The sequence below is a fragment of the Drosophila rhopaloa genome, unplaced genomic scaffold (genome assembly GCF_018152115.1).
Source record: "Drosophila rhopaloa isolate 14029-0021.01 unplaced genomic scaffold, ASM1815211v1 contig_2, whole genome shotgun sequence".
NCBI classification, from domain to species: Eukaryota; Metazoa; Arthropoda; class Insecta; order Diptera; family Drosophilidae; genus Drosophila; species Drosophila rhopaloa.
The window spans coordinates 10,348,999-10,361,869 of NW_025335083.1; the positions used below are offsets into that span (position 1 = coordinate 10,348,999).

The 12,871-nt window shown below is 38.9% G+C and overlaps 5 protein-coding genes across 5 annotated transcripts; all 5 read left to right on the plus strand.

Moving 5' to 3' along the window:
* Nucleotides 1–4,086: 4,086 nt before the first annotated feature.
* Nucleotides 4,087–4,882, plus strand: LOC108048184. Its single transcript, XM_017128696.1, has 3 exons — nucleotides 4,087–4,326; nucleotides 4,380–4,556; nucleotides 4,615–4,882. The coding sequence occupies exons 1-3, from the start codon at nucleotides 4,087–4,089 to the stop codon at nucleotides 4,792–4,794; spliced, it is 597 nt and encodes a 198-aa protein (XP_016984185.1). The 3' UTR covers nucleotides 4,795–4,882.
* Nucleotides 4,883–5,501: 619 nt separating this feature from the next.
* Nucleotides 5,502–6,288, plus strand: LOC108048183. Its single transcript, XM_017128695.1, has 3 exons — nucleotides 5,502–5,741; nucleotides 5,798–5,974; nucleotides 6,034–6,288. Exons 1-3 carry the CDS (start codon nucleotides 5,502–5,504, stop codon nucleotides 6,211–6,213), a joined length of 597 nt encoding a protein of 198 aa, XP_016984184.1. The 3' UTR covers nucleotides 6,214–6,288.
* A 660-nt stretch (nucleotides 6,289–6,948) lies between these two features.
* LOC108048180 lies at nucleotides 6,949–7,741 on the plus strand. The gene is made up of 3 exons (XM_017128693.2): nucleotides 6,949–7,188; nucleotides 7,246–7,422; nucleotides 7,479–7,741. The coding sequence occupies exons 1-3, from the start codon at nucleotides 6,949–6,951 to the stop codon at nucleotides 7,656–7,658; spliced, it is 597 nt and encodes a 198-aa protein (XP_016984182.1). The 3' UTR covers nucleotides 7,659–7,741.
* Nucleotides 7,742–8,670: 929 nt separating this feature from the next.
* On the plus strand, nucleotides 8,671–9,397 carry LOC108048181. The gene is made up of 3 exons (XM_017128694.1): nucleotides 8,671–8,910; nucleotides 8,967–9,143; nucleotides 9,200–9,397. The coding sequence occupies exons 1-3, from the start codon at nucleotides 8,671–8,673 to the stop codon at nucleotides 9,374–9,376; spliced, it is 594 nt and encodes a 197-aa protein (XP_016984183.1). The 3' UTR covers nucleotides 9,377–9,397.
* Nucleotides 9,398–10,517: 1,120 nt separating this feature from the next.
* LOC108048187 lies at nucleotides 10,518–12,818 on the plus strand. The gene is given in 6 exon segments (XM_044459555.1): nucleotides 10,518–11,516; nucleotides 11,766–11,938; nucleotides 12,020–12,108; nucleotides 12,194–12,505; nucleotides 12,576–12,624; nucleotides 12,627–12,818. Coding segments are annotated over 6 exon segments (1,440 nt in total). The 5' UTR covers nucleotides 10,518–10,788; the 3' UTR covers nucleotides 12,716–12,818.
* Nucleotides 12,819–12,871: the final 53 nt, after the last annotated feature.

A 12,871-nucleotide genomic window follows, 5' to 3' on the forward strand; every position in this document is an offset into this window, starting at 1 on the left:
ATAGAAGATAATTTTTGTTAAAAATAATTTGAGAGTTATTTGATTAGTTATTGCATGTCAGAAAAATCAGTAGTTTGAATTTCAATGGATTACTAAATATTTTTTATTTTATAATGTATAATAATAATTATAAATAAATACAGTGTTATTAGGTTTAGTCAGACCATTCTTGCTTAAGAAATGAGTTATTTATATGAAAAAATATATATTTTTGTAGTTTTTAAGATATTTTATTTTACAGTAGTAAAAAGTTTTATTTACTATAGCATACATACCTTATTATTGAGATTATATTAAACGGAATTCCAGTGCTATCAGCCTTACGATCGGCGACTCTCTCTTCTGATTAGACCCGTGACTCGCTGTCCCTTTCTTTCGTTGCACATTGCGCTGTGCCTCCACCCCTCAGTCCATCTCTTTCCAGCTGCTTATCTCGCTGCGTTGTGTTATTGCTCCTTATCGGAGCGAGCGAGACAGAAGCGGAACTCTTTGAAGGGAGTGAGCAGTTGGGAAAGCTGCGCGCCTGCTCGAAATACCAGTTGGGGACTTTTCCCATGTGCTCGCATGCAATTTCCAATTGGAATGGGCACCACCGCAATCGGAGCCACTGGAGCAGTGGAGCCACTTGGCCATTTGCCCATTTAGCTTTGGAGCCACGGAACACTGGAGGCGGTTGGAAGGTTGTGGAACCTACGACCAGCACTATTTCGCTGTTTCGTACGCTTTTTTTGTGAGCGGATCTGCTCAAATTTTGTCCGCAGAGCAGCAGGCGCTCAGCAATGGCCAAAGCACACTCACTCACATCGCCGCCGTCCCCACTTTTTTGTTGGGCTCTTTTTTGTCTGTGTGAAAGCGGCGGTAAGAACGCGTTGGCGTTGGCGTCGCCGTCAGTGCTGAGCAGTGGACTAGAAATTAGCTTCAAATTAATTCTGCAAAAATTTTAAATATAAAAAGTTACAAAAGTCAAAAATAATAAAGTTACGAAACTATTAGTACTTCGTTTTTGTTTGTTAAATCTTTATTGAAGAATGTCCCCCGTTACTTATCTTCCATTTACTTAATACAAAATACAAATTTGGAACAAAACAGAATCAAAAGTTCGGATTGCGTATACGGCAAATTAAAAGTGTTGCCTACTTCCAGGCAACATGTGCAAAAATAAAATGGCAGCTGAATTTGCCTATAAATCAGTCGTAAACGATTTAAACGAATGTAAAATTGTGTCGAAAATATGGTCGGCTATTAAGCAACCAAGATTTAATCTTTGAGCATATGTATGTATTCATATATTAAAGGATTTTCATTAGCTGCGATTCATAATTTAGCTATTTTTATGCTGTCATCACTTGTTTTAGCTGCTATTAATGGGGTTTGTCGTGTGTTTGTTGGATTTTGGTGCTTTGTTGCATTGAAAGTGTTTTCTCTCTTCTTCTTACTTTGGAGAACTGGCCCAGACACTGCACTTTGCCTAATTGAAAACGAAACGGAAAAAACCAACCAAGTTTTTAGCGCTCTATGCGAGGGTGGATTTTTTTGTTGTCGTGACGCTGCGTCGTGTGTGTTTGTTTATTTTTCGCCCCTCACTACGCTTTATTTTCTTCTTGCTTTGTTCTTTTGTTTCGTGGTGATTTTCTTGTGCGCTCCAGCGGCAGAGCGTCGCATATTGTCTGCTTTTTTCATATTTATGCTTTCCTGTTACCAAAACACGATGCGTCATTTTGACTGACGTAACCGGGAGACAACATTCCAATCGGAGACAGCTGTCTATCAGACGCGACCGTACGTCTGCCGCCGCCGGCATTGCCAACGCTGTACTGCGGTTTGGCGAACAAGCAATCAGCAACCGATGGCAGCACCCAGTCGCCAAAAGAGCGTCCATGCGGCAGACAAAGAGAGAGAGAGAAAGATAATAGAGAGAAATGCGGAGGAGTAACGGTGAAATTGTAACTGCGATGGAAGATGCGGGAGCTGCCCCAAGTGCCCACCGCTCTTGATCCGCAGCATTAACTTAGCCCTCTGCGCGTACATTATGACCTTATAATATCCATATGTTGTGAGTATAATATTTATTTTGGGGATTGCTATAGAATACAATAGTTTTATTTAATCACATATAAAGGTTTATAAAAGTATGCTTTGCCAAATAGAACATCGTCTTTCAGCTTTCCCTCATCAGATTTTCCGTTTTCAAATATAATGTGGCATACTATTGGGCGTCTATATAAATTTGTATTTTACTTATCAATTTATTTTATTATTTTTATCATTAAAAAACCCAAGCATATGTTACAGACAGTATGGTTCAAGTTGTATAACATATACAAAAGAGAATTAAAGAAGAAACGCCGCTTTAGCTTGGTTCTTAACAAAACGCTTAGTGCCTAAATCACTAAACAGGTTTAAGTCCAAGCACAATAGATAAAATTCACTTAAAGCGAGCTTTAATTCACAAAATTTCAGCGGGTTAAAGGGCAAGTTGCAGATTTCTAAGCAGCATCCAAAGGCATCTCCATACTACCACATTCTGGTTGCTTCATATTTGGCGACAGAGCAGCGGGAATCGCAAATGGCGGCCGAGCTACAAAGCTGCAAAGTGAAGCGTCGCGCACTCCGCGCAGGCGCCTCCAGACCGCCCAACTCCACCGCCAACACAGGAAAGAATGAAAGAATGAAAGGGGGTGAGGGCAGCACGAAAAAGTGGCCGAGCGTCACCGATTTTTATAGTGTAGGCTCCCTAAAATTGACGCGCAACATTGAGGCAGGTCCCTCTACGCGATATAACGGAACAGGCGACCAGAGTCGCCAAGCAACAAGAGAACAGGTCGAAAAAGAGAAAGAGAGAGTAGCCCCAAAGCAAGCAACCAGAGTCTGCGAGTGTGGTGGTGAGCCCCAAGTCGACAGCGGTACCTACATACCCCACAGAGCAAGAGAACGGGAGAGGGAGATTCAGTGAGCTCCAGTATGAAAGATAGGGAGTGAGCTCCACTAAGGGGGAGAGAAAAAAAGAGAGGGAAAGTTAGCGACCGTGGGACCACTTGTACATATACAGTGAATTTCCGATACAGGGAAACAATGGTTTTTACTGCAACGTTGAATAAAATAAAACCAAACCAATTTTTTAATAAGCATATCATTGTATTTTAACATAACAAAACATTTAATTTTCCGTTCAATTACAGTACAGTATGCAAAAAAATGTTTATGAGTAATTAGGGACAAGCCATGATTATTTTAAATTCACATATTTCTTTCTCGCAAATCCTGTTACAGCTTCACTGATTTAAAGCGTATCTAAATACTTTGCTTAACTTATATACTGTAATCAACTCCCAGTTTCGGCTTAATTTACAGTTGCTCAGGCGAAGTAGCTCCTACATATGTACATCTATGTTGGCTTTGTAATGATGTTAACATTGACTGACGTGAGGCACGGGTCGTAATTTACATGTCTCTGTTGGTTTGTTGTTGTGGTTGTCTGTGCAACAGTCACCGTTGTTTATAGCACATGATAGTTATGGGAATGCAAGTGTTTTGTTTTCGCTGTTGGAGAATTGAGAACGCGTCCAGGGTCACGGGAAAGGGGGATGGGGAGTGTTGGAAATGTATAACCACAAGCATTTTAGCACATATTTTGAGGTATACAAAAACGGTGACTTCTTTTGAATTACAAAGTAGAACAGGTCTTTACTTTTCACGCCCTTTTTAAGGTCGTCAGATAATTCAAAATCAGTGTCTTAGTAAGACTTATGTAAGTATGTTGGCCCCTTTAAGCTATTTAACATTTTCCCTTTACCTAAACCAAGCATTTTTTTTTGCTATTCCTTTCACTCTAAACTTTTATCGCTAAAATGTTTAATCTGCCACGTTTTTTAAATGATTACGGGTCAATGCTACGCGATTGATAAAAAGACAAAATTGGATGTACAACAAAATCTTATAATTGAGCCCTGTTAATTTATACTGCTCCATGTACCTATGTAATAATATGTAGCGTGCAACGAATGGATTGAGATGACATCCCAGATAACGTATAATTAGAGTCATTTGCTATATAAGGTCGGATTAACGAATTATTGGCACACAAAAATGTTTACGGCTCTGCTGATTATCGTTGTGGGAGTGACCAAAATATTGGCCACAGACTACATCCTGCTGATCGAGGACCCGGACCTCTACACGCCGTGCGCCGAAGGTCCTCCAGGATCAATGACCTTCAACGATGCCTTCGATGTGAGCGCCGCGAAGATCAGTATGGACCCCGAGGGGATTCATGTTACGGGGAATATTACATCTATGTGGAGTTTACCGCGCACAGATCGCATTTCCGTAAGTTTACTCCGTCTGAAACGGAAGTTAACTTAAATGAATTTCACTTTCAGATCAGATTGACAGTGCTGAAATATAATCGCGGTAGCTGGGAACCGACATTATTTAACATGGTCACGCGGGACTTTTGCGCCTCGATGTTCGATCCGAATCAGGTCTGGTTTAAACACTGGTTCCAATATTTTAAAAACCGCGACGAGATTCAAGAAAAGTGCATCGCAACAAAGGGTGTTAGTATTTTTGGTATTTTTGATACCGAAGTCGATTTAAAATGGATACTTTTTTTAGACCGTTCTGGTGTACAATAAGTTTGATGTAATTCCACACCTATATAACGTCATGGGCCCAAATCTTAATGGACGATATAAAGCGGTGTTCTTGTTTGAAGCATTTGACGAAAAGAACGTAAAACGAGATACATCCGTATGCTTCGAGGTGACAGGCGAGGTTGAGAAAGTACGGAAATAATAATCTCGAGACTTCATATCGTAATTATTGATAATTTTAATATTTTATTTGAAAACAAATTTTTTTAAAGCTATATTATAAAGTCGTCTGATTTATATATATGTTAAGAAAGAATAAAGTAGAAGTCCGATTTAAAAAAAAAATAAAACCGAATTTCTGAAATCGTTGAAAATTACCATATCTTAGATTATAATATATCGTATATAGTAATAGAACAACGAGGTTTTTATTTCCCTTTTTTTCCCGATTGTTCATCTGGAAGATTCATGATATAGTAGGCCGATTTCGCTCCGACTTATATATGCACATAACTGCAACATAAAGAATACTTTCTGCAAAGTTTTATCGAATAAGCTTAAAAGCTGAGGGTCTAGATCAACTCTCCTGGTGATCGACATCAAGAATGTATATTCTTTATAGGGTCGGAAATGTGCCGTTTACTGTGATGCAAACTTTTGACTGTAACTATAATACCTTCTGCAAGGGTATATAAATGGTCCTGATCTACACGAAACTTTACATATTGCTGGAAAAATTCCATGTGATTAAACAAATTCTTATAAATTGTTACGAGCCCTGTTAATTTGTACTGTTTCATGTAATAATATGTGGCGTGCAACGAGTGGATTGATATGGCATCCTAGATAACGTATAATTTGGGAAATTCGCTATATAAGGTCGGATTAACGAATTATTGGCACACAAAAATGTTTTCGACTCTGCTGGTTGTCGTTGTGGGAGTGACCAAAATATGGGCCACAGACTACATCATGCTGATCGAGGACTCGGACATCTACACGCCGTGCACCGAAGGTCCTCCAGGATCAATTCCCCTCAACGAAGCCTTCGATGTGACCGTCATGGAGGCCAATGTAGACGCCGAGGGGATTCATGTTTCGGGGAATGTTACATCTAAAATGAGTACACCGCGCTCAGATCGCATTTCCGTAAGTTTACTCCGTCTGAAATGGAAGTTGACGCAAATTAATTCCCAAATATCCAGGCCAGATTGAGTGTGCTGCACTATAACCGCGGTAGCTGGGAGCCGACAGTATTTAACAGCCACACGCCGGACTTTTGCGCCGCAATGTTTAATCCGAGGGAGTTTTGGTTTAAATACTGGTTCAAAAATTTTCAAAATCGCGAGGAGATCCAAGAAAAGTGCCTCGGAACAAAGGGTGTTAGTATGGTACTTTTGAACACATATACAAATCGTTTCAATACGTGTTTTCTTTTCAGACCGTTCTGGTGTATGAACCGTTTATTGTCATTCCGCGTCTTGATAACGTCATGGGCCCTACTGTTCAAGGACGATATAAGGCGGTGTTCCTCTTTGAAGTATTCGACGAAAATAACGTACAACGAGATATATCCGTATGCTTCGAGGTCACAGGCGAGGTTGAGAAAGTACGAAAGTAATAATCTCGAGCCCATTCGTAATTATTGATCATAAAATATTTTATTTTAATGAAATTTTTAAATAAACTACAAATTACCCGATTTATTGTTTAAAATATAAATACGTATTTTGATGAACAAAAGATTTGGAAAAAAAAGATACCACAGTAAAATATATCACATATATTCATTGTAACAATATCTTAACTTTTAACAGATGGGAAATAGATCGTGAAGCCGAAATGATGGATTGAGTCTTTGGACAATACCAATTTCGATTCCATGAACCGCAATGTCGCATTCGGCTCATTTTTATTCGCATAAACTTTTGTCATCAATTTATAGTGCCAACAGAAATTGTTCGGGTCGTTTTAAGGCACCTGATCATTATTAATACTATTTAAATCCAGGGTGTTGCCTTAACTATATTAACAACTAAATTTTTCATCCAATAATATTCAGTACAGTACTGACTTCACCACGTAATGCAAGTCTGTTTAAAATCTAAGACTCCTCAGGTATCGTACCATAAAATAATCTGTGTCTATGTTTTAGTAAATCAGATATCATTGGTACATTAACTTGTTAACAGAAATATTGCATGAGATAATTTCAATCATATACATTTTATTACAAATACAGAATGATGACATGTGTGATAACAGACAATGAATGTTAGTTTGAGTTAGGAGAATAACTTCCGCCAATTAAAATTCACTATATAAGATCGCATCATTAATTTGTTGGCCCACAAAAATGTTTAAAATTCTGCTAGTGGTGGCTGTGGACTTGGCCATTGTTTGGGCCACGGACTACGACTTGCACATCGAGGATCCCGAAGTGTACTCGCCGTGTACTGATGGTCCGCCCGGTTCGATTAGCATCCCCGAAGCCTTCGACATGACTCACATGGTGTTCTATCAGGACGAAGAAGGCATTCATATTTCGGGGAACTACACAGTCAAATGGGACTTACCTCGCACCGATCGCATTTCCGTAGCTTAACTGCATATAATACCAAACTGCTGGTCTCACTTCGATTACTATTTTCAGGCCACATTTAAAGTAATGTATTTTAACCGAGGATCCTGGGAACCGACTATTTTAAGCCAGGTTACGACGAACCTCTGTGCCGTCATGTTTGACAAAAATCAATACTGGTACAAATACTGGTTTCAACACATTGTGAACAAAGAGGATTTAAAGAAGAATTGCATTACAACAAAAGATGTGGGTATAAATATTAATCAGATGAGTTCCCGTTTCGAAATATCATGGTTTTTTAGTCCGTGGCGGTGCTTAATCCGTTTATAATGCTGCTACGCTTAAATAACATTAATGGCACTTCCTTTCGCGGACGCTATAAAGTGGTGTTCCTCTTGGAAGCTTTCGATGAAAAGAACAAAAGGCGACCAACGTCCGTGTGCTTCGAGTTCAGAGGCGAGGTTGAGAAGGTAAAAAAGTAAACAGACTATGTACCAAAATAAACTCCGAATTGAGAATTAAAGCTGTTTTGAATAAATTTCGATGTATTGAATGAGAAAAAATATGCTTTTCAAAGTTTAGTTCAGTCTTGATTTGCTTAAGCCTTTATTTTGTATAACCTTGCTGAGTATATAATAATTTTGGTCAGAATTTAGTAACGAAGTGAGGGGGACATTTCCGATGTATATACATAAATTCTTGATATAGCCAATTCCGTCTGATTCAATACTGTCTGTAAGGTCAGTTTCAAAACTAGAAACTTTCGGAATTGAATTTTTTATATGTTATTGCCGAAGATAGCTTCTGTTCTTGAGTGTTTTAATTTAACCAAAATAGGAAGCACAGGCAAAAGAATGACTCTTTTGTGCAGCCGAGTTGCTTGAGTTAGAGTTGATTTAGATTTTCGCTTCTTTTATGACTATATTCTAGACAATCGATTCAAAATTCAACATATAACGTATGCCATTCCAACATATGACCATTATTTCCCTGGGTTTTGATTTACAAACCGAAACTCGATTGGATTTGTTCGGAAAATGACATCATGAGTTTTTGCGAAAATTAACCAAAAATAAATTTATTAGCTGTGAGCCCCAGTCGATTGTTAATTATATATAAAAATATTTAATGCTGAAAAATAGGTTTGGTTTGGGGAAAACTTGTGTTTTTGTATACTTACTAAGAACACCACTATTTATTTTATTCTATAAGCTTACATTTTATTGAAGGCATTCTAAATTTTATTGTTTAAATAAGAAGTTCATGAGGATAATATAGATAAAAACTCCATGTGGCGTGATTACTAAATAAATTCGGAAGCCCTTCGCCTATATGTTGTTCAGATAAAAGCTTATTTGATTTTGTTAATAATTAAATAATGGCGATGACATTTTGGATAACCGACTGTGCAATGTTAATACCTAATTAGCTCGGTAGTGCCGTCCCTTGGCACTCGCTATATAAGGTGGGTTTAAAAACTTTTGGGCTAGCAAAATGATCCGAGTATTTCTGATTCTCGCTGTGATCGTAACCAGCACTTGGGCCACAGACTACCTCCTGCTGCCCGAGGATGCAGACTTGTATGTGCCGTGCACCGATGGACCTCCCGGATCGGTTAACCTCCCCGAAGCCTTCGACATGAGGAATATAAAGATCGATCAGGATGGCGAAGACATCCATTTAACGGGGAACTGCACGTCCGTGTGGAGCGTACCACCCACAGATCGCATTGACGTATATTAGCACCATTTAAAAATACTGCAGACCACTAAAATCAATTACATTTGCAGGCCAGGATTACTGTGATGCGCTTTGACCGCGGTACGTGGCAACCCACAGTGCTCAATATTCACACATCGAATCTCTGCTCCGTGATGTTCGATAAGAATCAATATTGGTATAAATTCTGGTTCAAGTCCTTTAGCAACCGCGAGGAGATGAGGGAGAAGTGCATTGGAACGAAGGGGGTGAGTTTTGTCAACTTTTTAAGGTAAATCCTCCACTAAAAAAATTCTAATTTCAGACCGTTCTGACATACAACAATTTTACTGTGAAGCCGCGTCTGAATAACGTAATTGGCCCTACTCTCCACGGTCGCTATAAGGCGGTAATTACCTTTGAACCGTTCGACGAAAATAACATAAAACGACCGCTTTCTGTGTGCTTCGAGGTCAGGGGCTATATTGAGAAAATAAAATAGTTAAGAATTTGTAAAAACTAATCATTTCTGTAATATAAATTACAAATCACTAAATAATTTGTGTACCCTTGCAGAGGGTATTTTAATTGTAGTCTTACGTTTGTAACGCTGTGAAGGAGACATCTGCGACCGTTTGTCTGATTCTATGTAAACTAGTGCACATATATGAGCATTTTATGTATCATCTGCGGTATTTTTACTAAATCGGTATTTTCGAAAATATAAAATTTAATTAGGAATAACTGCTTTTCAAGCTTTAAAAATTCATATAAAATTGATTCTATCGGATATTTAGGATTAATCTTTGCGCCAATAGAATTGCAAATGGCGCCAAATGTTAGGCACATATTTCTTTTGAATATTAAACAAAGTAACGGAAATTCAAAAGCCGGAAGTCACAAAAATGTATTCCAACCTAACTGGAATTTTTATGGATGAACGGATCGATTGCAACCAAATGTAGTCTTCGGGTACTTCCAGGATTGGGAACGCGACATTCGTACGTCTTTCCCGCTCATAAAATTTCCGTGTATTATAAACACATCTAACCTGTCTAGGGTCTAAATCGTTCCCTTTGCTCATTACACACATGCAATACATGAAATCACTTTATTTATATAACAATTAAGCCACAGATCTTGCGATGACATTTAGGATTACAACAGGTGAACTGTTAATCCGTAATTACCTTCAATTAGGTTGAATCAATAATCTGTTGGCACACCAAAATGTTTCGAACTCTGATCGAAGATCAAAACTGGTTCAAATATTAGTTTAAAAATGTTTGGAACCGCGATGAGGTTAAAGAAAAATGCAGAAAAATAAAAATTTAGAAAATCTTCTAATGTAGACCATGCTATAAGCATTCAACGAAAGAAATGTCTGGTGACAGATATCCTTATATCCTTTGAGATTAAGGACGAGCTTGAGAAGATAAAGAAGAAATTACCTCGACTCTGCAAATGTATTTTTATTTAATAATTTTCAACTTTTGTTTTATTATATATTATCTTAGCCAATATATAAATTTGTACAATTAATGTAATGTAATAATGGACCAAAAATAATCTTGGTTCATGTATGACAATAAGATTTGGTATGACATCTGGAATTAGTTTCGTCTGTTGCAGTTATATAAACTTTATTATGTTTTAATATTAAAAAAACGCTGTAGGACAGACAATCTTGATGCACGCAGAGAGTGTTTTGGAATAACACCCTTGGATTACGGGCAGTGTAATGTAAAATTGATGGTAAATTCATTTCCTGTTCTGAATTTGTTTTGGGGCACTGGGTATACAGTTTCGATTTTAAAATCGTAATAAGTGACTGATGTCTATATCGAATTCGGAAACATTTTCATTCAACACAATCAGTCGTAGGAAACACAACTAAAAATCGGAGAAGACAAAATGGAAAGAAGGCATCATAATAAAACGGACAAGGTAGTGGTAAAGAAGTACCCACTGGCTGAGTACAAGGAGAAGATCAACAGCCTGTTCCCACTGCCAGCGAGGCCGGCGGATATGTGTCACGATGCGTTCCTGAAGAAGCTCCTGGAGCCATATGTCCTCGAGACCAAGAAGGAAGTGCGTGCCGTCAGGATGTCGGACATCTCCAGCAGCGGCCTCGAGGAGGATCCGGACGAGGCCTTCCGGGCGAGGATGTACAAGACTGACTACACAGCTCGGGCCAGCGTGTGGATGTCGAGGGTCACCAGGATTAGCGCTCCCAAGTCGATCCTCAGTACCGACCAACGCGATTCGGCCGCCCTGACGACCCAGATGTTCAAGGTGCGCTTTGCCAACCTGATATCCGACTTCCGGAACGTGTGCATCATCTATCAGCTGCTGCAGCTGCAGGAGATCCTCAATGTGATGCGGGAGTATCCGCCGGCCGGCACCAATCCCAATGACACCATCTTCGGTTGGTCCTACAAACAGAATCTAAAGCGGTTCGAACAGCAAACGAACACCGTCTATGTGGACATTCTGGAGAAGAACAAGTCGGAGGCCACGCTCGACGACCTCAAGTTCTATGTGGATCTTGGGGAACTAATCGGTCTGGTGCAGGCCCTTCTGGACGATGTCGTCCACGATAGAGATCTCTGCGCCTCGCGTGGCTTCATGGAACTCCTCAAGTATGTAGACACTCTATAATACATAAAAACAATATTTAAGGAAATGTCACAAGAATGCATAGTTGCATTATATTAATTGATTTTCTTCCTACGCAGTTCTTAAATATTCGAATTTATCTTATTAAATGTAGCTACCAAATAAGTTTGCTTATACCTAAAACGTTAAGCACCAACTTTTAGCTACATATATGATTACCTTATATCTTTAATAAAGATTTCTTACCTTATTTCCGTAATATTTTCCTTTAGAGATACCCAGGTGGACATAGACAAGCTGATTGCCGTGCCCTACGAGACAATAATGGCCGAACACGACTCTTTAGTTGAGGAGGATGCAAAGAAGAACCGGGTTGGAAAATTCCACAATCCTAAATTGGTGGCCAAACAGCATGCCCTTAACAAGGAGCGATTCCAGATCGATTGTAAGTTTAACCAAGCCAAAGGAAACCCCATTGAACATTTTGCAGCCTAATTACTATTTATACTTTCTATTTGCTGCACAGATATGAGTCCCATAGAAACCCGATACAAAGTGAATTGGACACACGATAATGTGGAGCAGGGACAATATATTGATTTCCTTCGCTGCAAGGTTCGAGAAATAAATACACAAATAATAAAAGACCTGGACCAGTATTATAAACTGATATATTCCTTACCTGAAATTTATCATTTAGGTACTTTCCGATGAGTTGGACAAAATTGAGGAGCTCACCCGCAAGGATTCGCATGTGTGGAGAAGCTGCCATTTGGAGTATGTGACTCTGATCGAGCAGTACAAGAATCGCATTAATTCGGTCCAGAAGGCCTACGACGACGATATGGAAACAGCCGAGAACATGCTACAGGCCACCATCAACAAGGTGAGCAAGTGCAAGGAGGACCTAAGATCGTACAAGGAAAGAGTGGAGATTTTCCACCAGAAAATTCAAGAAGTGCGGGATAAGATGGCAAAGGAAGCGGAAAAAGAACGTGCCCGTTTGTCAGCGGTGAGTGATACAAAATATAGTATATACATAGGTGAAATAGGTATTCGTATAAATATATCCATCTTTATAGGCTCGAGTTTCAAAGAGATTGTCCAGGATATTGGCTAAACAAAAGGAAGAGAAAAGGCTGCCGCCAAACAGGCCAAGTTAGAAAAACGGCTGGCAAGGCGAAATAAAAGTGAAGTCGTCGTTTCACCTCCAACAAATTAAAGATCGTATAGCTTAACTTTAAAATTACAATAATGTTTATACGAGACAATTTGGTTTAATAACTTTTTGCCTACAATAAAATTTATTAATTCCAGAAACTAAATTTGTATATAGATATATGTTGTATATAGTTCTGTAATCTGTTTAAATTTCTTT